Raw genomic sequence first — 23564 nt, forward strand, 5'->3', positions numbered from 1 at the left:
ACATACAACTTTGGTGGTGGCAATGATTCACTTGGATCAGTTACTGGGCCGTTCTCTTCCGTGTTCCTCCAACCCCTCCCTCCGATGCTTGACTTGATCAGAAATTGCACTGGCCCCTGATGTTGTGCTGCTGTGCTTGTGGGGCCTGTTTCCGATGGGAATGTGTGATCCTTGGCACATCCCTCTCGTGTTGGTGTGCTGTATGACAGTGGATGACCTTTTTGCCCCCACCCTCGCTTGAATTTTTTTCCATTCTGTTGCATATTTCCTCGGCTTCTACATACATGCGCGATATGCCCTACTATCCCACAATTCCAGCACAATGGGGTTGGCCCTCTGGCAAACCCACCATTATATCCTCCCTGAGTGTTCTGACTTCCACCCTAGAAATTTGGAAATCCACCTCCTCTTCCTCTAAATCCTCCCTCTACCTCGTGGCCAAAACCCATACCCATTTTGATCCACTGGGTGTACATTGTTCACCTGCGATGCCCACGTAGTTCCTTGCATTCCTCCTCCTTCTCCACTTATCAATACTACGCCTTCTTTAGCAAATTAATTTCTTCTGTACTAACTTGGATTCCTCAACCTTCCTGTTCTCCTTTCTATTTTTCTCTTGTAAGAATCAGCAATGATGCACATTAACTGTATCGCAGCCCAAGGCTTTGCTTCCATTGCTACTTCCATTTGTCTCTGTACTGTCTGGCAATACCTGATGCAAAATATGATCGAATAATGCCACTGTTTTTCCCCAAGGCTCACGCGCCTCAAGCTGCCATCTCTCTTGAATATCCTGAATATAAGCAGTAGGGTCTTCATCTTCTTTCGTTTTACATGTCATAATTGCACCCATATCTGACGTATCGGGATACTGTATCCTGAGAGCCCTAACATCTGCCCTACAATTATTAAATGGCGCTCCATCATGCGCCGTATTTTGTGCTGTCACACTTGCTTATCACGCTCATGTCCAAATGTCGTCAGCTCTCTCTCCAAGAATAGCTGCCAATAGACCTTTTATTTCTCCTATGGCCAACGTATTTCCCTCTGTCGTCATGCTTTCGAATTCGTACAACCATTTTCCAGCCCCCAAAGTCAAACTAGGTAACTTGCATTTTAAGTTGTCCTGATCCAACTGAGGCCATGGAATATATTGCGGTCTTGTCCTGCCCCCCCCCCCTTCTCCAACGTGGGGAACTGTGTGAACCCCATCCCATAACTGGACCCCATTATTCGGTTATTCAATGCAGGCGTAATCACCCCTGTTCGTCTGCGTGCTGGTAACCATCTTAACTTACTCACATAGGGTGGGGAATTCTCTTCTCGCACTACACAATCGTCTTTCCTTAGGGTGTTCCAGATCTGACCATCTTACCTTCTTATCCAGATTTTAACTTCCCAAGGGGGCGCATACACCCTCACATCTTAAGATCTGACTCCCTTTCTTCGTCTGACATTGCGACACCCCAACTGGTGTGACTGTCATCCTCCTCTTCCCTGTCTAAATCTAATCTACTCAGACAATGCTCTGCGTTCATCAATGAACATGTTCTCCTCCTCATCCCGTTTTTTTTTGTTGTATCAGGGATTGTCTGCTGTTCCTCTGAGTCCCATACTCGCTGTTCTGCCTTATTTGCTGATATAATTTATCGATCCTCTCTCCAATTTCTTCTGCATCTTATCTTTCCTCTTCTTGTGCTACTTTAGGTATTTCTTGGGTCACTTCTCTCTTTGGGAAAATGTCCCTTATAGTTTTCCATTACCCCTGTATTTCGTTGCTCGGTCTTATTCGTTCTTTAAGAACGAGACTTGGGTCAAGCTCTCGCTGGCTTCTATTCTGTTTTTATTGCTTTTATTCCAGGGGTAGTCCACAAAATTCATGAATTTGGGGTACTTTACAAAGTTCCTTCCACTTAATGGCAGTCTTTGTTCATACAGCACCCATAAATTCCTGTCAGGCAGGAGCCAAGCCCTTCTGCTGAGGCCTGGAAAGTTCAAAGCATTTGTCTTTCAGAGGCAGAGCCTGAGCAAAGCCAGGAATGGGGAAAGGTTGCTTTTGCTTTTGCCTTCACATCCCATTAGAAATGTGAGTTTGGCTAAACAGTCTCTCACCTATGCACAAAACTGCAGTTTATATATGGAATTTAACCGTCATTGAGGCCTTTCAGTAGTTTTCATACACTTGCATAGAACTGCCACTATTTATCTTCCAAGAGGATAGGCCCACATTTTCACTCCTTGTATTCATTACAAGCTACAAGATGCACACACCTTTCCATTTAACATGTCAGTTTCTTTCTTCTTTCTTTGTTGAAAAGTCTGCCTTAGTCATCTGAATGGTAATATACTAACGTGGCTTTAAATTGTGCATATGAGGCCCAGTTTGTACTCGTAATTTTCCAGGTGCATAGCATTTTGATGAAGGACTGTTTCAATGAAAAATGCTGCTTTTTGTCTCTCAAGCAACAATGTGCCTTTTCTATTTCCACATATCCCTTGTGTCAACTGCAGAAATACATGTATTTGTATTTGCTAGGCACATTTAGCAGAATTGAAGTTTTAAGGCAGGCTTTTCATTCGCCATTGTGCCTTTCCATAAGACCAATGTATTTCAAATTGGATGCCTCACCTGGCTTTTCCGTTCATTTCCGGGGCTGAAAAGATCCCATACATTATTGTGCCAGCAACACAACTATAAATAGGATCAAAGAGGATTGAGCGTTATGTGAAAAACGTTTGGCTTAATGGACTAAAGCATTTGTGTACATCTTCACAAGGGTACACTTCCACAAACTCTGCAATGGGAACATCACAACCTGCTTTAAGCAGAGCGCTCACTCGCATTCCTCAGTTGCACACAACTGTCTGGGGGGGTCAGAAGAGTGGGGTGAGAGAGGAGGGGAAGATGACAACAGTGAGATGAGGAGGTAGCAGGAGACTAGAATTGTGGGGAGAAGGTGAGAACATTATTTAAAGTAGTCGCAAGGAAGAGGATTGTTAAACTGAAGAACATCCAGGTAGGAGGGGGGGGGTGAGAATGTGGTGAAGCAGTCCTAAAGGGAGTGCCAGATTAGGTAATTTCAGAAGGTCTAGGAAGAAAGGAGGAAAAGAAACCGACAAATGAAGAAGCAAGACCACCAATAGTGAGAAGAGTAGTGAAGAAAGGAGATGCATGAAAAGATGGCAGGGGTCTCCTGAAGCTGGGTTTCAGAACAAACCCCTGACTTGGTGGAGGAGGTTGAGCCAAGACTGTCACTGGTAACACGAAAAGGGATGAGCACAAAAAAACACCTTGGCCCAGCACAATCCTACGCAAGGTCATAAGAAATCTGATGACTAGCGCATCCTGATGACACAATGACCAGCAATGGTGGTGCCAAAAAATACTTGGGAGCAGACGAGCATCATCCTGACAAGAACATTGCAGCCAAGACGTGCATGGCACTTAGAACCCCAGAGACCGACTTTGTTCATTGTGAGGAAGGCAGAACCCAAGGCAGAGGGGGGAAGGTTGAGGCCTGTGGACCTGAAAGGAAGGTTGAGTTGTTTATTTTGCTCACATTTAGCCTAAATTAAATGCAACCCCTTTGTAGTTTTTCTTTGGTTATAATAAAGCTTGTTGGCTTTAGATTGTCTGGTGTGCCCGTGGCTGTTAACACATGGCAGTGGGCACTTATAGTTCTCCCTATGTTGTTGGAATCAGCTCGTCACCTGAAGGATACCTAATTTGACTGTAGCACTTTATTACTCAGTAATAAAAATGTTACAGTGCAGGTTTCAATTAGCGTAAGCAGTGTACATAGAATATCATAACAAGTAACATTTCTGCCACAAAAAGAACAGTCTCCATAGCTGCATTATTTATGCTCCAAGTGAAATATACATGTTAAGCATACTTTTTTATTTTTTTTATTTTTTTTTGTAGTGGGAAACTAAACACAGATTCCAAAATGTCTAGGTGGTTCCTTTGAAGGGACTGGGATACTGCAGAATTAGGTTATTTTACCAGCATTTGACATAACTTTGTCGATCCAACCACCGCGATGTATACTTGGGTGACAGTGGAAGACAGCTGGCACATTCCAATTCAGTGATGGAATCAGAAACATATGTCTAATGGAGACAAAGAGACTCTAATCGGAATTGGTTCTCGCGGTTTGTCGTCCAAGAATCACTCGATGATTCCAGAGTAATCGGATCTACCCAAGCTTTCTTTTTAAACTTGGTAATAGGACACATGGATCTCTTGTGTCGGAGAGCTCCATTGTATCTATGTGGCAAACATTATACCCTACTCCACCACCGCACCTAGTGTATCATCTGAGATGCAGATGTCTAAGACCACATGGGGAAGTAGGTCTAACTCTTAGGTATGGTAGGGTGCAAAGAGAGTGGTCCTTGAACAGACCCTCCAGGATATTGTGGCCTGAAATATTTTGCGGCGTAACAAATGTTTTGCAGCACAAAAATACATTTATTGTGGTGTTTTTGCAGGCCCTTTTTAATTAGGCAAAAATGCTGCAATAAATGCAATTTTGTACTACAAAACTTGCATTTTTAATGCCGCAAAGTATTTCATGCCGCAACATCTTGGAGGGTCTGATTGAAAGACATGTAATGAAAGATAGGGTAGTAGCTCCAGTGTACTGCTTCTTTGGGGGGGGTTCATACTGGGGCAGGATATTTCGATGACTGAATGAATTTAAGACTGCACCCTTGCACCAAAGAAAGATCCCAGTGGCAATGAATTCATTTGAAAGCCACCTTGGTTTCATAACATAACCCCATGTGGGAGAGTGAGAGATACAAGGGAATACCTGCTACATTGTTGTGCTAAGGATTATTAAATTAAAGCCCTCCCATTTCTGCATGTTTCTGGATAACACAGGGTTACTCAACCTCTTCATTTGGGCTTCTGCCTGGTTAGTGTAGAACGTTTTTAATTCTACTTTGAGATCCCACCAGTGGATGTCTTCTGGTCCACACCACAACAAATTTAATTGATAAGTGTTTGAAGTATTACATTTACTCCGATTATTAATAAGCAGAAAAGAACATCTTTACCTTTTTATGTCCTGCTAATTCACATACAACGTTCCAATTTTCTAACAGGCACCACCATGAAAGAGCACTGCCTTTAGGACTCTACATGACGTTTCAATAGCAGGAGAACTGCACATGTATGTGATCTATCTAAGCTGGGAATTTTAGGATATTCGGGGGTCGGTTATATTCTGAGTTCATCCTGTACCACTCTCTCATGCAGCATCCTGCCACTCGAACATTAGTGATTAAGTTGCAGCGTGTCCTTTTTCTATATTGTTTGCAGGATTTCATGATGCGTTATAATGGCAAATTTGATCACTGGATTGGCCTCAGGAGGGATTATGGTCAACATTGGATTTGGGTCAATGGCTCTGAATTCAACAATTGGTAAGTCCTTATAATTTTACTTAGCTATGTTCAAATAGGCATCGCTAATCAGTCTTGTGCTGCAGTACCTGATTCCTTTGTCAATGTGCTAGGATATTGGAATTAATAGCATATACAGAAGGGCTAATGATCCGCCACGAGCAGGAAATGCGTGCATCTGAATAATAATGATCATAGATTAGGAGACTAGGTCCAATTGACCACATATCATATCCTACACCAAGGAGAAGTCCAGCAATCCATATGCAGCAAAGCACGCCAACTGGCAAGTTACTCAGAGCAAACAAGGATATGGGAAGTTCATAGGCATTTCACCTTGATGCACCGGGTAATGACAGTATTATTTGCCCAGTCATTTGCTCGATTGCTTAGTGATGTTGAGGCCCGAAAACCCAAAGGTCTTCGCAAGCAGTGGCTCATAACCAAATGTACCCCATACACCAACATAAAGTGGTGTGCTCCAGTGAAATAAGACCCCATCAAATCTCAAGAAGAGCTCTCTCCCAGAGAACCCAGTCCCACTCAGCCATCTAAATATTGCCCCTTGTTCTCTTTCCACCCTGCTGTGGACCCTTTCCAAAGTGCATTTCCTATATCACTCAAATTCTAGTTGTTGTGCAAGCCTTTGCTCCAAGCACAGAGCCATCGTGGTGATCTTTGCAACAGTGTAACTATGATTGCAAAAGGCTGATGTATCTGCTCTGACGAAAAGGCTCACCTGGAGTTCAAAATTACAGCTCCTGACACTGCTAGGGTAATATTTAGATCACTGGGTAGCTTTGGGTGTTGTGCGTTTTCCAGTGCTACTTTCTTTGTCTATAAACGCTTTTTCAGGTTCCATTGCTTTAGAATAACTATCTGCTTTAAGATACTGGTGCAAAAATAGAGGCATTTCACAATATTTTGGTGAGGAAGGATAGCTCGGGGGCAATGTGTTTTTCTTGGAAGCAAGACGACGCAGAGCCATACATGTTTGAATCCCCCTCCCGTGCTTAGAAAGCACTCTCTGGTATTAATCTTGTTATACATGAACAATTCTAATTTATATATATATAGTAGAAAATTCACACATTCTGCTTTATTCTTTGACAATATTCGATTTATCACAGGGATGTTCTGTTAGTGCTATACATCAGGTTTGTAAGATATCCACACCTTTTTCACCTGCCACAGATTTAATGTTGTGTAGCATTGCCTTGTGTCTGCCTCACATTAGCAAAACATTGCAAAATCACCATAATGATCTACCCCAAAATGCATGGAATGGCTATGTGGTTATTGAAGCCCTGTGCAAGGCTTCTTTATGTGGATGGAATGGCTACGTGGTTATTGAAGCCAAGTGTAATCCTTCTTTATGTGGATGGAATGGCTATGTGGTTATTGAAGCCATGTGTAAGGCTTCTTTATGTGGATGGAATGGCTATATGGTTATTGAAGCCAAGTGTAAGGCTTCTTTATGTGGATGGAATGGCTATGTGGTTATTGAAGCCAAGTGTAAGGCTTCTTTATGTGGATGGAATGGCTATGTGGTTATTGATGCCCTGTGCAAGGCTTCTTTATGTGGATGGAATAGCTATGTGGTTATTGAAGCCAAGTGTAAGGCTTCTTTATGTGGATGGAATGGCTATGTGGTTATTGAAGCCAAGTGTAAGGCTTCTTTATGTGGATGGAATGGCTATGTGGTTATTGAAGCCAAGTGTAAGGCTTCTTTATGTGGATGGAATGGCTATGTGGTTATTGAAGCCCCGTGTAAGGCTTCTTTATGTGGATGGAATGGCTATGTGGTTATTGAAGCCCCGTGTAAGGCTTCTTTATGTGGATGGAATGGCTATGTGGTTATTGAAGCCAAGTGTAAGGCTTCTTTATGTGGATGGAATGGCTATGTGGTCATTGAAGCCATGTGTAAGGCTTCTTTATGTGGATGGAATGGCTATGTGGTTATTGAAGCCCTGTGTAAGGCTTCTTTATGTAGATGGAATAGCTATGTGGTTACTGAAGCCCTGTGTAAGGCTTCTTCATGTGGATAACATGGCTATGACTGGAGTGAACCTGATGTCCACTCTGACCAGTTGGTACACTTGTTAGAAGATGCAGGGTCCGCAAGTTCACCTTTCAGTAAATTGCCAGAATTAGTGAGTCACACACTCAAGTAAGGAAAACACAATTGCAATAGTCTCCCTTTTAGTCAGACCATAAGATTACTTTCCATCCCCCAAAATCATCACCACTATAGTGTATCTCCCTTTTCTAATATTAGCAATATGCTTCTATCTGCCAGTGCCACATCTCTCTGGGATCACATCCCACCTGAACACAACATTGTTGGCAGAGGTGGCATGTGCAATCTCTTATTGGAACCTAGTCTATGGTGTTACTTCGCACCATGTGAATGACAACGTTCATGTGGGGGGCCAAGTAACTAACACATCAGGGGTGAGAAGACCCCAATATACAATACGGATAGATGAGCTGACATTGATGTGACTTTGGGTTCCGTGATCAGGGCACCTCGGTGATGGGCAGACTACAGAACCTCCGCCAACATTACACAGAGATTGCTAGGGTCAAATCAGCACTGCACAGAGGGTGTGAGAACCAATTACAGAAGACTGACCCGTTTAGTTCAAAGAAGTCTTGTCTGCATCTACATAGACCTATTCTCTAGCTTTAAGCCACACTTTCTGGGGCTGCTAAAGGTGGTAACAGTTTAATGTGCGCCGCATATGTAGGTCTCAGCTAATAATCAAACCATTAATCAAAGGGAAGAGTAGCCATTTTAGAGGTAGCTGCTAAAAGCAAGAGGGACTTGGAAGTGAGTATATACTTCACTTGTTTTGTTAGGATGGTGGGATGTATAAAGTGTCCTCACATTTGTAATGGGTCTGATCTGCAGGAGACTCTTCTCTCCCTGGGTTGGTCTTCAGGCAACTGGCTTGTTTTCGGGGCCGAACCGCTATCCAGTCTGAGAAGAGGTCGAGAGTCTAAACACTCCATGAAAGGTAAGATGAACCCAATACAAAAGGGGCTGAGAGACCAACGAGGAGAGAATAAGTAGGGCTGAAAGATGTATGACCGCACAAGTGGTAAGAAAACCCGAGACCCCCCAACAAGGGGCTGGAACCGGAGCAGTTCTAGAGCAAGCCGGGAGAGTTCCAGCCAATTGAGACATTGTTTGAAAGTATTTGGTTCACCCTTTGAGTGAATCACATGCCCAACGGCCGAGAGAGACTTGTTTCCCAGGAAAAAGACTTGGAGCTAATCCACACTGGAACTGTGTTAGGGGTGGCTGCTTTTAAACCAATACCTGAGAAGGAGTTAGGAGGCCACAGTGTAGATCGGAAGCAAGCCAAGCAGGGGCAAGAAGCTCTCACCTTTTTCTTTAGATTTTGTTTCTTTTATAGTGGTAGGATAGAGTCAGACCAGACAGGATTCTGGACAGAGAACAATATTGTTTTGGACGACCAGCTAATGTACACCCTTTCAAACCCTTTTTCTTTCTTTTTGTGTAGGGAACCTAGTGATGGGGCTAGAGAAGGGTGTTTGCTAGGAAAATAAGTTTATAGCCAAAACCGTATTGGGTTGTCAGTCTCCTGATTGACTTCACACACTGAAGGTATCAAAATAAAGGTCTGATGAGCAGGAGCTAAAGGAACTCCCAGTGTCAATATCACCCAGTCAGCAGGAGCTACCTCTAGGGAACTAGGAACTAGTATTTACCATGTTGCAAAATACCTTCAACATGAGATGCAAACTATACCTTTTTGTATCCACCATCTATGACCATAACATGTCACATAGCTGTCCCTATGGCACTAGTTGGCCTGGGAAGTAAAACGTAGGTCCTGATTCTGTTCCTGATGGTGTCCAACTAACCAGGTTGTCTCTCCTAAACTACAAGCAGGAGCTGACTAGAATCTTCCCGCAGGTTGCAAACCTATGGATTTGCTCTGCATCTCTCTGCTCTTCATATATGGCACTCGCAGGTGGCAATAACAGTGAACTCCCAGCACATTGTAGGTAGTGAGAAGATGTGATTTTTACTTTAAAGGCGCCGCTTTTACTGTTGTATAAAGTCACAAGTTGGATGCTTCCAATGTATTTTTTATTTCTTCTTCACTGAAAGTATCTTCTTTCCATACTTGTGGGGTAACCACCCTTCCTCCCCGCTCGGGTGCAAGGAACATAGATGTCTTACTACTTTCTCTCTTTTCTGTACTCACTCACGATAGTCATAAGGCTCCCTCACGGCAGAAAAAATACAATCAGAGGGACATTCACACGTGAGGGTTTCTGGGTATACTACACGTCACGTTGGGGATAGTGTTACAGACACGCCTATGCCGACGTCCCCATTAGATCCTCGAAAGACGAGATGCAATACTCTGCGGTTACCACTAGATGTTCGACTATATGCACAGCATGTGAATCTAAACGGATACAATCATCAGAAATGCTATTGCGGTAGGTAATGCATGTCATACCCAGTCTTTGCAGAGACCCAATAGGAATTTAAAGCAAAGTCACTTAAAAAATGCAGTTCTATACATTTTAAAAATGTACCCCTCGCAGGTTGGTCAAGCCATTTCCCTATACACTTGGTGAAAGAGGTAAGTAATGGAAGTCTTTTTCTGATGAAACTTGAAGCATTGTATCCTCTGTTGTCCAGTAGTAAAAACAAAAGACTTAGATTCAATGAGTGTTGGCAACCCATTTTCCTCCAGCCAAAATAATTATATACTAATGCCTGTTAAGCACTGTCTGAACACATTTCTTATGACCAATAAACTGGGAGAGTACCACTCAAAAACACAAATTTAAGTAAAACATTCCTTTTCAAAAGGTTTACTCTCCCTATTAAACATCAAGGTTTAGTGTCTAGCCCGTATCTTGTAGATAATCAACTTTTTAGATTGTCTTTTCGTGTTTTTATTTTCATTGTGTATTGCTCATAACTGCATGAGTCTCACAGCTGCTTTTCAGGCCGTGGTCAGGCCATACCTGACCAAGTGGGAAGCAGAAATGTTTTTAGCTGTATTGTAAATTCTGGCAATGCCTCCATTCCTCGCTCTTCTGAAGTGGAGTAATGGTGAAGGTCTGTGGCATGTTGGTCCGTTGCTCCCAGTGCGCACAGGAGGATTGAGCTTGGGAAGTGTTGGACCTGCTTGATGAATGGCATTATGCACCAGGCATGGAATGCCACATTGGATGAGCCTCTTCCCCGGGAGCAGGGCGACAGACTCAAAAGGAAGACGTAACATGCTCTTGGTTCTCAGTGTCTCACTGCAATATTCTGCATGTGCTGTAGGGGACATCCCCGAGTATGTGCGTTACCCATTTGCACTGCAATAGTGGCAAGTCAGGACTTTGCATCGATAAAATCATGCTTTGGATGAAGCGCTTTACCTCAAAGACCCTTTAGCCTTAGCTTTCAGATAGCAGAGCTGTACCTTGGGCACCTCGAGTCAACTGTCTCAATCCCGCAGAGCTAACCCTTGGGAGACAACACATCTGTGAATGAGTTACCCAGATAGTTCAGGCTCCTATAGCAGAGCTGTCCCTCACCTGGCAGATGTTGTGCAGGCCCAGGTTTCAGGCAGCACAGCTATCACTCAGCTTGCACCGGTTTAACAGACCCAAGCCATAGAAGGCAGTGATATCGTCCACAGATCCGTGAGGCCCACTCTTGAGAATGCCAAGCTGTTCCTCTGATAGCACAAATATTGCATGCAGGCATTTAAAGGAACCAACATGTAACAGAACTTACTATCTTCTAAAGAAATCTGACAGTAAAGGACCATGAATATGTCTGAACTCATGTAGCACACTTTTCATTTGCGACTGCCCATATAACTGGTGGGCGTATGTGGTAGTGTTTTCAATAGTGCGCACAATGCAGCCCCATGATGAAGCAGTGTAATTGATTGCAGTGCTAGAAGGTTTGTTTTGCCCCTGCAACGCGGTGGAAAGGAAGTGTGAACGGTTGACTAAATCATCTGAATCGGGCGTGATCCTTTACATCACCAGGCATCCCTACCACGCGTGGCTCCCATGCATGTGCGTGCCCAGTGGCGTGACAGTTGAGAGGGGGTGGGGGCAGGGCAACTGTGCACTACTAGTTCTACCACAAGGCTCAAGCACTTTGTGCGAATGCTCATCTTGCTGTGTGCATGTGAATTGAGCGCTGTGTCTTTGGGGGAGTGCTTGACTGGCTTCAATCAATATTGGACTTGATGCCCTGACTCTCTTTCCTTGCTAATGCAGGTTTCAAATTAAAGATGTCTCGGACTACGCCTTCCTGGACCATGACCACGTCGGATCTGCTGAGCGTCACAACGTGAGGAACTGGATTTGCTCCCATTAGTAAAAAGAAAACGAAAGAAGAAGAAAAAAATAATCCGATCCTTTCTCACACATCTACAGTTACGATCTCCCCATTGTGTCAATTCTTGAATATCTTTGTGCCGAAATCTGGGCAGAAACGTTACACTGTACTGATGAGACTCAAAAAGGTTGAAATATGTGAGCTCCTTATTTATGAATTTGTTGTTTTCCTGAATTCTTAATCAAATATGATACCCTTCTTTGCACCCAGAGCACTTTAAAACGATATAGCATCATTTTGATCCAGTGTTGATACTTGTCCTAAGGCCAGAGAACACAGTTTACCGTTTATAAAAATAGTTCATGTAAGACATTAGCTGCATTCCATGGCAAGATACACAGGTGATTATGCTCTGCTTCTTTTGCTTTAAATTCTAGCAGCAAAGTAGATTACATTTTTCTCAACAACTACATTTCCCCAAATCTCTCTGAAACCCTTAAAGTTCTTTCCAGCTAAAAGCGTTTGCTTCTGAACCAAGCTCCTTCTCCGATGTACATGACTCTCTTCCTTAGAACTTGCCCCTAGCCTCTCTGTTGCATCCAGGCAGAAGCCATGTGTTTGCATGCCTTTGGGATTTCCTGGATTACATTTATTTATATGGCTTGTTACTATTTTGTTGTTTTCGCTTCATTGCTTTGAGTTGCATAGTGCTCTGGACAATGTGGGAGTGCGGGGGGGGGCATTCAGCTCTGCCTCCCTTCTGCTACATGCTTTGCCACCCTCTTCTGTGCTCGGGGCATGCCAGGCTCATTACAACACTACTGCTTGCATCAGTAGGGGCAGATGAATTTCTGCAGGCTTGGAGGTCCTTTGACAGACCATGCTTTTCTTCCCTTCACCCTCATAGCTGGGCTGTAACTGCGGCTACAGAGGGAGAGGTGTGATTTTTACTTCGTTCTGGCCATAGCAAGTTTGGCTTCTGAATTTTCTGTAATTATCTATAGATTTTCCAGTTTGGCTTCCTCAGTTTGCAGCCCTTCCATTTAGTCCAATACGGACTCGCCCAATCCCGCCACCTCCTGAACCTGTCTGAATCCTTGGAGGTGGGAGCATGGAGGATTTCAGGGTTTGCTGGCATGTGCCGGACCTTTCGAACCTGACTACGTCTTCTCCCACCGGACTTACTCCCCACTTCTGAGCTAAGGGGCTCTCCCACATGCATTCCCTCGAATGGGGATTTTCTCTTTCTCCTCACTCCAGCATACCCCTGGGCTACACAATGCACTTCTCGTTTATTACAGAGCCCATTTTCTGCAGCTCAAAGTCTTTCTTACTAATTTTCATCCACCCTGTCTCTTGGGTCAGAGGTCTCTTTTTTTTCTGGTGTCAAGCGGCTCTCCGCCCCCTCACTGTAGCACACCTCTCTACTCTGGTCCCAGGGACTCACATCTTCCTCACAAGAGCACACCACTCATCTTTTGTGATTCAAGGGCTCCATACCCCCCACCCGCCTCTTTGAGCTGGAGCACACCTATTCTGGGCTTGAAGTGGCTCTTGTCCACCTCACTGGAGTGCAACAAACTCCTTTCCCCTGCTTTCAGCTCAGAAAAACTGTGGCTCTTGACCTCTTTTTCAAAGCTCTCACCATCCTGCCATTGGCTAAGGCAAACTTTCGAATTGATTGGTTAATTGGCTTTCTATTCCAAGCGAGAGGAGAGAAGTTGATAAAAGGCTTGCCACCATTTTGGATTTCTATCAGTTTGTTACCCATGCAGGAGCTGGTGTTTGTCTGCGGCTATGCTCCTACCTTGCTTCCTGGCTGCCCCTGCCCCTCCTGCTCAGAACATAATTTTGTTGTTTTCTGGTACTTAAAAAGCCAACACAAGGGACAGGAAAACTTCTAAAACGCTCTCACCTGTGCAAAAAAGGGGAAGATAATGTCTCTCAAATGCTACAGCTGCATGGGGGATTGTTCTTCACAAATACTGCTGCTGGGGGTGCGTGTGTTGGAATAAGTTAGGTTTTTCCCTTCTAGGATCCGGACCTGTTAACTGAGGGAGATATCTCACTGGATATGTTAGTGTTCCCCCATAGTGAATCTTTGCCTGAATTCCTGAAGGACACTCCGGAATCTGCTCTTTACGTTTTTAAACCTGATGCATCTGGGGAAATGCAGTCTGGGTAACCTGTTTATTTGGGACCTGGTAGTAACTTACTAGTTGCTCTCTCTGGGTTTAGGAATAGTTCAGGGCTGGTCCCGTCAGTGCTGCTCTCAGGCGGAGTGTTAGCTGGATGCAATGTCGGCACTGTGAATTTGTCACAATGGATCGGCATTCCAATCCCGAGTCAGCAACTAACTTTCCATTTTTTTTACTTCCCTAAAAAGGTATGAGAAGGCTTTCATACCTTTGGTGTCCACATTTTAGTGAATTCTGCGAGTCGAGATTATTTTTACTTAAGAGAGCCAGTTTCTTTTTCCCTCCCATTGGTGTTGATCTCTATGGGATATGAATTGCGTGCCGCTTCTTTTGGAGATAATTAACCCTTTCCTTGAAGGTCCTGCAGGTAAACTGGCAATGCGTTGATATTTAATATCCAGGTTTGTGATGACAGGATTGTTTTTCTTACATGTATTTTCTGCCCAGTGCAGGTGTAATTCGGATTTACTTTGCATGGTGCATATTTTTTTGCACACATACAAACATGTTAAAGTCGATTCTCAGTCTGGGAAGAATCAGAAACTGCCAGCTGCCCTTTAGAAACCTGTTCAGGGGGAATCGTCCCTGACAGTAGCCCATTGCTGGTGCGATGTGGCAGTAGGTGAGTATTGGCATGCACTTCTTCAGAGCAAATCCTGCTAGAGGACAATGGCATCTCGCCTTTTGGCTCATTGACAAAGAGGGAGGATATTTTGAAGGCAGGAGCCTAGCCTAGGGATTCTGCTTTTAAGGCCTTAAAGCTGGTTGACACAGTTGTGTGCTTGGTGGCAAGTTTTGAAGAAGCATAACATCCATGTCCGTGTATTGTCATAGAAGGCAGATTCTATGTGCTGTATAGTAAGAGTGAGTTCTGAATATAATAAATACATGGATGTAAGTATTCTCCCATCCTCCCTGCTAATGTTAGAAAACATTTCTTGTGTGCACAGTTTAGCTCAGTATCACACTGATGACCTTTTTAGGGTTTCCTTTGTTTTCAGCTCCTGGTATGAAGGCCATTTGAGGAATACACAATCTTTGTTTCTTGTCTATTGATTGTTCCCTGTTTTTAACAATTAGACTGAAGTACATTGAATCAAAGCAAAAGTTGGGGGCCCTTTTTAAGCAAGTGAGATCATGGACATGTCTAGAAGAGGGTTGGCTCATAAGGAAATGCTGATATGGGCAAATACTCACTAGGGCTTTCAGGCCAATGTAGTTTTGTTTTAAATCTGCTTTGCTTCTGGAAGTTTAATGGAAGGAAGCAGAGCATAACACTAGGCTATGGGTCATTAATAGAATCAACTCCCTCTTACTATGTAGTATGTAGAATCTGTAATTATATTGTCTAAACTGAATTTGCGCAGTTTTCAATTTTACAAATGCAAGACATATATTCAGCATTTGACCTTTCAAAGATAAATAATTTTTTTTATATAGCGCTTTAATCCAAAACGCTTTACAAAGGACATATTTACATACATTGCTATTATTGTTACTCAATCAAAATTGGTACTGCTAAAGCTGACCTTTTCTGATTGGGTAACACTAACTTTGCACATCTTTTAACCCTTGAGTGATCTGTCCATGAAATCGTAAGGAAAATGATGGATGCATAAAAAGGAGAATCCTTTCTGAGTCTCATTAGTTTGTGTCTGAGACGTCCGGATGCTGAACAGAGATTTGTTGCTGGTCCCTGTTGGGCATTACACGGCATAGTTCCATCAGTCCCTTAGTCCCCCATCTGAACTCTGCTGTATGAGTTTACTGGCATTCCTCTGAATCTAATATCTTTCACCTCTTAGGAAAGCAATTCAAATACTGCGGACATTGAAATGAGTAGGATATTGAATGTGTGAGACAAGTGGGTTGATTACTGTCAATGCAATAACTAAATCAATAAACATGTCATTTTAGTGAAAACTGATTAGAAGGTTAAATGTTGGATTAAATGTTACCAGCAAATACATTTTTCTATCAGTGATTAGACAACATTGATAGTACACTGTCAGCGAACTGATTACATTAATTCGCAATTTTAGACGTTACAATGGAATGTAGATCAAGTAGCTTGATTTGTGAGAAGAGTTTTATTACAGGAACTCTGACAAAGGCTCCTTTTTAAATTGGGCGGAAATGTTGCTGACACTTAACATACTATTGCACTCCCTTTCCTCAACAAACTATTTGTGATTTTTCTTTTTAGTAGGTTTTATTAAATAAGTATTTTGCGGATTAGAATCCAAGGGTTGGGGGGGGGGGGCTGAAAATGTTATTGCCACTGTAAGAACTTTTTTTTAGGAAAATACAGTTAATTGGATGAGGAATCTGTGCAATTATTTTTTTATTTATAGAGCATAAACGCAGTTTTAGACCGTACTCAATATGTTGTATTCGCTAAGTCACCTAATTAAATGTTACTGTGAGACATAGTTTCACCGCTGTGCTCCTTCCTTTAAAGGCTTGTCTTGTGCGTGTGTGCCAATTTTGATTCCTTCGTAGTACTTGGTGTTAAAGTGCAGCCCAGCTGGGCTGTGTTCCCTTGTGTGGCAATTGTCTTTTTCTCAACTTTTCAATGCTTGCTGCTGGTCGTGTGCATCTTCAAGCAAACCTGTACATGTAATTTTAACTGTCTCTAATAGGAATTTTGAAATCTTGCTTAAGATCAGAAAGCCTTCTCGGCACTAGGCAGTCCTCTGTGGGCAATGACACTTCCTGGTCGAGGGCCTGGAAGGGAAATGAGGAGGTCCCCCACACCCCCTCCTCCTCTGAAATTAGGTCAGCATAGAAGACTCCTAGTGGCAGACAGCTTGCTTAGTCATAGTGAACATGTTTACAGTTCAGGGGTTCGGTAAAATGAGTATATACAAAAGTGGGAAAGTACTTTGTAGCTTGTAAACCACAGGACGTGACAGCAGCTTGTACTATGGTGTCAGTCAGCTTTATAAGCTCTGAAATCTTCTGTTCTGCCAGGGCCAACTTTCTGTTGAACTCTACAGCCATTAACTACTTCTCTGCAGACACACAATGAGAAATGTTGTTGATGCTTGAGAAATTACTAGTTTGTTGTTTTCTTATGCTTGAAACATTATTTCCTTGAAGTATGCATTCCATCTTAACTTTTCTTTCTTTCCGAGGAGGTGGTCTATGCCAACTGTTAAATCTTTGCCCACTGTGACAAAGAATCCTGCCCCTCTATTTGGACCACTGGGGGGAGTAGCTTTGGTGGTGGGTGTCACTCTGAGCCAGTGAATGATGAGTCAAGGGCACAGTTGGGAGGATCCTATGTCACTCGCCCTGTGTCCACCTCACTTAATGGGGTCTGCCACTCTTACTTCACCAGACCCCTTCAAGCCAAGCTGAACCCTTTCAGACCACTTTCCAATCTGGAGACCCCAACACTCCCTCCTGTCCCCTTGGGCACACAAACCCACGTTCTGCTACTTAGGGGTCTGCAGCCTGTGAACTCACCAAGATACTGCATACAATATGTGGGTTGCAGGATCCCGGGGCTTGTGTTTGATGAAGGCTGGAGAGAGAGATGGCTGGAGGATCATTGTTGAAGTATGCAGAGTAGCAGAGGAGGTGCTGGCTGGAGAGACCGAGCTGGAAAGGTGGCCACAGGAGAGAGGAGACTGTGGTGATAAGAACATGCCAAAGTGACAGTCAGTGTACTGTGACATATTAAGGGAGGGGGTAGTTGCAGAAACAATGGCTACAAAGGAAGTTGAAAAAGAGACATTTCAAAACAAGGATGAGAATGAGGAGGCAGAGCGGTTTTATGTTGATAATTGAAGGTGGAAAGAGAGAAGAGTAAAGGAAAGGGACTATTTATCAAATAACCATTTGTGAAGCAGAAAACTAGGAAATATGATCCTTCAGATGGTGTCACTTCTCCCTGGAGGGGAAACCCCTTCCTATGAGGCCAGGATGGTGCAGCCGCTAACCAACAATCCCTCTGGGGTGGTAATATGCAGGAGGACCTCGTAGGGATAAACTCCCCTCCTAGGGAGAAGGATGCAAGTCTGGGATATGGCCCCTTTGACTCTCAAGACCCAAGACTAATGTCTATGCCTAATTCCTCTGCTAACAGGCTTATGTCAGAAACAAAGTGTTTTTGTAGTACCTTTGATAGCTCTGTCTTGACCAAGACCAGGAACAATCGGAGAATGCGGAAGCCATGCTGGAAGATCACTCCACCAGTTGCAATTCATTGGACTGACGTTACACTGGGCCGTTCCCTCTATACAAACCTTAAAGTAAAGATGGACATTGTTCTTGTCCTTCGTCATGAGGAGATCCCTTGCCTGAAGGGAGTGTTTGGATGCTGGAGGCCAGAGGACGACCAAAGGAGAGGTTGTCCAACCCACCTGCTGGAGCTCGTGCGATTGGGTTTTGCAGAGAAAAGCCCTGAGAAAGATCCTGGTGAGCAGGCAAGCTGCCATAGAAGCACAGAAGGAGAATCCAGACTCTGGGAGACTGGGGCCAAAACTGCTGAAAAAGCGGTGTGCTTGCTGAAGTACAAGCGAGAAGGAGGGGGGGAAGGGAAGATGGTAGCGAGACCTGTAATGGGTGGGCCGTTTGGCTCAACAACTTTGCCCATACCGTCTTTCCTAAACGCTGAGAGTGGATAAAGAATGGAGGTGGAATGCCATGGCGTTGGTCTGCCGAGTGGGTTAGTGAAACAGAGAAGCTTGCACAACCTGAACGGCTTCCAGGTGAAGTAAGCCGAGAAAGCAGAAGCAGAACGGAGCCTGCAATCCCTGGTGAAATCGGTGATGATCTCAGAGAGAAGGTATCTGGGATCAGTCTAAGTCTGGGAGAGGGCCAGGAAAGGCAGAGACTGAAACGTTTTTGAGAGATCACTTTTGTCCGCAAGTCCCCCGGCAGTTTCACAAGAGGGTGGTGCAAGAGGGACTCAAAGAGTATCTTCTTCATCCCAGCTGGGGACCAACTGAAGTACCAATAAGTCCAGGAGTCCAGCTAGGAGAAGGGAGAGAACTTTCTGTTGAAGTTATAATTTCTGTTTCTTCAATTCTGCCATCAACACAAGAGGCAAGCTAAGAGAAGGGAGTTATTCTCTTAGCCCTTTTGGGTACTGTTTGAACTGGTTTTGATAGTTTTCCTACGAGGAACTGTTTCTAGATAAAGAGAACTTTTATATCCTGGAGAAGGGAGTCATTCTCCTGGGCTCGAGCAGAGCTGGAACTTTAATTCTTCCTTATTGTAGTGACAGGGAAAGTGGTGATGTATTGACCAGGATGGTTCTTTTGTTTGGACTCGACTGACCACATGACAGCCCCAGTTTTTTTTTTTAGGTAGGGAAACCCCTTTAGCATAAGGACAGTTGGGCATTTCTTTTCATTTAATAAAAGTTTGTAACAATCACATGGCACGACTTGGTCAGTCCCGTCATTCCTTGTTGCCACCGAAATAATCTGCTTGTTAGAGGAGATAGGTTCTAGAGAGGCAGGTTGTAAACTGGTCGGGTCTGAGAATAGGGAGAAGGCGTTGGTGGGGGTCAGGGAGCTAAAGGAGCTGAAGCAAAAGCGCCATATGGGTTTGATCCTTTTGTCTCTTTCCTGGCTGACCTCGTCCTAAACTGTAAAAAGACCTGGACAATTTTACCAGGCTTGAGGAGGCTGGTTTAGTTTTTGGGTATCGCACCTCAAAGCATATCCCTAGTCTTGGTTGAGCAGAACTGTTTGGTTCTCCCTTGAGCACATAATCCTAGAGAGGGGTGAGGTAACTCCCTCCCCCGATATGTTTGAACTAAGTTCCTACTGAACTGTATGAGCAGGGATTGTTGCTGCAAGGGCCTGAAAGCTTACCCTCCCATTCAACTGGAGAAACAGACATATGTTTGAGAGAAGGCTAACCTGTTTTGCTTTTTCTTTGGGAAAGATCGCATGGTTTTCTTTTTGTTCCCTATCAGTATACATACCCCAAATAAAGTATTGAAATTAGAGCGCTTGGTCTTGAGATCCTTCTTGTTTACAAGCGTCTCCTAGAAACCAGCATCATCATCAGGTTTATTTCGGTATAAAAACCATAAAAGAGACTGCACAACACAATCAATTAAAACATTTCCACCAGCTAATAACATAATATTTAAATTTCCGCAAATGGCTACACATATGCCCAGTACTACTTCGCATATTTTCATCAAGTTTGATGTATGTGCCATTTATACTTCACCCATAAATGCATTTATCCTGCCATTCCCGTTCCCCAGGTGCTAGCAGCCTGCACTGTGTCTCATTCTACTTGTTGAAACAAATCACATGAAAACTGTCATAATATCACATTGCTGCTATTCAGATTGCAGGGAAAAATGTCTTAAAGTATGAATGTCCCTTATTGTCAAAGAGTTGGATTTGCCAAATATGTGGGCGGTGCTGCCACCCACACAACCAAATTGTCTTCCCCTCGGCACAGGGTTTCCATGATGCCCTTTGAAGCCATCCAGTGGGTGCTGGGAATAGATGTAGAGGAAATCGCGCCTCCGGGTCGAAACACAGGGCTTCACCCCCTTCCTTTGTGGAGCAGTTCTACCTGGCAGTCTGGCTAAACCAGTCATTATCACACTGTTAATCCCAGCCCATGCCTTGAATCATCAGTTCACTGGTAAGTGCGAAATTGGGAGGCAAGAATTCCTGCCAAACTCGTTTGACTGGATTTCCTGGGCCTCAGCCAGGCTGATTGAAGTCTTTTTGGGGGGAAAGAGGATAATATACATAGCTTTGCAGCCCCTCCACCCACATATACAATTGTGTTTTTTTGCGAGCCACGGTATTATTTCACATTTAGTTTTCAAAAGGGCATTTTCCTACTTTGCAAAAGCAGATTTACACGTGTCTTTTTCTTTCATGTTAATTTCACAAATGCGATTTTTGCCGCACACAGTTTCCTTTGAATTAACTTTCTGAAAGGCTTTCAAACATCTGGTCAGTTTCTGGACACAGAGATATGCTGCAAAGAGTTTCTTTGTAACTGACACGAGGCAAGGGAGAGAGCCACACTATTACTTTACTTTGCAGTAATTTGAGTGCGATGGTTCATTTCAAAAGTAAATCGTAGCTGTGCGGACTGAAACAGAGTTCTTTGCTCTTCATGGACTTTATTAATGAAAACAATGCTGTCCTGTGAGGGATTGCCTTATTTTATGGCAATCAAATGAAATACACATGCAGGGCTGTGTTTAATGGAGAACAACTTTGTGGTGTTTAAAATGAAAGGAGGCACAAGTGCGATACCGTCTTGAATGCAGGTAATTTTCTTGTGCAGCCTTAAGTCTTTAAATGATAGAACAGCAATGTAGAGCCATTCTTAATTTAGGTTATTTTCTCTGGATTCACGAGAAGGAAAACAAAATGCAGCCATTCTTGGGGTGACTGTGTTCAAATCTCGCCACACGTGTTAAGCAGAGGAGCACCGCCGTTTTTGGGTGAATGTTGAAATGCGGTTTTGCGATATATGGAATATCTGTTGTGGCTGGTAAATGTACCCTACATATTCCTCCCCTGCTCTGCCATGACTTTTTGTTGAGGGAGAGTAGGGCAGAGTGGGGTTCATTTGGTGGAATCCTCCATCAGGGAGCGACACTCCAGGATTTCCTTCCGTATTTCAGTTGGAGGGTAAGGAGCGGCACCTTCTTTCCTTCCCTTCTAGGTCCCCAGGGAGGTCCTCACCAGGCTAGGAGGTAATGGAGTTAATTATCTAATAGGAGATAGATAAAAACAGGTTTTAGGATATTTCAATGACAATATTCCCGGAAGTTTACAACAGTGGAACAATGATTACAGTCACAATATTTCTGTGATCTCTTCCTCACTCAACAACTTGATTTTTATACACCCCTGTTTCATTTTTACAATAGCATGCAGCAACTTACTCAACAGGACCAGGACAGCAACTTGACTTTACATTTTTTTTTCTTCAATTTTTACAATAACACTAAAGAAAAATACTCCCAGCTATATAAATATACCTATACATCTAAATACTTACTTCCACTTTTTTCTCTTCCTTTCTTCTCATTCTTCTGATGGTTCCTCTGTTTGATTTTCCTTTGGCTCATCAATCGCTGCAAAGTGTGTCTGGGGTGACAACTTTTTAACTGATTGATGTGGACCCATTTCTATTCTGACAGCTCTCCTTTGGGGATGCGAATCCTGTAGGCGACAGGTGAAATTTTGTCTATAATTCTAAAGGGAGCGTGCCAGGAGGGGAGGAACTTTCTCTCCTTAGTCTGGTTCCTCTGAAAATTGTACAGACCCTGTCTCCTACTTGGTATTCTTTTTTTTAGTTGTTTTTAAGTTGTAGTGGGTTTTCATCCATCTGCCGATTCCTCCAGATTCCGATGAGCGTACGCAAAAGCATGCTGAAGGTGTTTTCTTAGATTCTCAACATATTCATGTGTTGTGGAGGCGTTAATCAGTGTCTGCCCTTGTGTTCTACAGAGCAGATGCTGAGGTAGCACCATATTTCGTCCAGTCATTAGCTCAAATGGAGACATTTTGGTTGCAGAAGATGGTGTAGATCTGATGGCCATCAGGACAAGCGGTAATCGGATGTCCCGACTTGGCCCAGAGTCTGCCAAAAACCTCTTAAGAATGCTCACAATGGTTTTATTGTACCTCTCAACTCCCCCACTAGAGGATGGTGGTATGCAGTTTGGAGTTTTCTCTTTACCCCAAGTATCTCCCACATCTTTGTCATCACTTTGCTGGTGAAGTGACTTCCTTGGTCTGACTCAATCCTTTGCGGGAAGGCCAAAACACGTGAAGATGTGGTTGACCATCAGGGCGGCTGCTGTTTCTGCCTTGTAATTTGGGGCCGGGAGATATTCCACCCATTTGGTAAACAAGCATGTTACTGTAAACATGTACTTGTTCCCCCTAGCGCAGCGAATCACGGGCCCGATGAAATCTACTTCTAAATCTGACCAAGGCAGTCTCATCCCCCTCTTCTGGAGGGGAGCTCAGTGTGTGAGTGAACTTGGCTGAAATTGTGCACACACAAGACACCCCTTCTAATATTGGTCGAGGTCCTGCCCCATGTGTGGCCAGTATGCAACCTCCCGCAAGATTTCTAAAGTAGTGTGAAACCCCTGATGACCAGCTGTGGCCGTGTCATGGGCGTGATTTAGCATCAGGCTTTGGAATGAGGTAGGTACCACCCACTGGTCACATCCGGAGATAGATCTCCTTACCAACAAACCATCTTGGATTTTGGAACATTTTGGGGAAACTTCATCAACGCCCTGAGATCCTCTTTCCCAATGGAATCGGTTTCCGCCAGAGGAAAGTTCACAGGGTCCTGAATGTGTTGGTAAAATGTTCCAATAATGGGATCCCCTTTTGTGTTGTGATCAAATGAGCATCTGGGGTCTCCTTACTCCACTGGGCAGTTGAGAGTTCATTGTGGGCAAGTGTTTGGGGCCTGGTGGCATCAGTGACCTGGATTTCCCCCAACAGGGACTCGATCTCAAGGATATCCCCCTGGATGGCTCTGGTTTTGGCCAACTGATCAGCCAGGTTGTTTCCAGTTTTGTCTGGTCCCTCTATTCTGGAATGACCCTTAATCTTTTTCCAATAGATGTTCATCCC

General features: G+C 43.8%; 1 protein-coding gene across 1 annotated transcript in view; it reads left to right on the top strand.

Annotated features, from left to right (window-relative positions):
• The window catches only part of LOC138580176 (C-type lectin domain family 7 member A-like), a 54750-nt gene extending 38365 nt beyond the window's left edge, over positions 1-16385 (top strand). The window contains exons 4-5 of the mRNA XM_069650502.1: positions 5330-5433; positions 11695-16385. Coding sequence (XP_069506603.1) covers positions 5330-5433; positions 11695-11794 — 204 coding nt within the window. The 3' untranslated portion in view covers positions 11795-16385. The remainder of the gene's footprint in view (positions 1-5329; positions 5434-11694) is intronic.
• Positions 16386-23564: the final 7179 nt, after the last annotated feature.

Source organism: Ambystoma mexicanum, chromosome 3p (assembly GCF_040938575.1).
Source record: "Ambystoma mexicanum isolate Mex_15411 chromosome 3p, UKY_AmexF1_1, whole genome shotgun sequence".
In the NCBI taxonomy this organism is placed as follows: Eukaryota; Metazoa; Chordata; class Amphibia; order Caudata; family Ambystomatidae; genus Ambystoma; species Ambystoma mexicanum.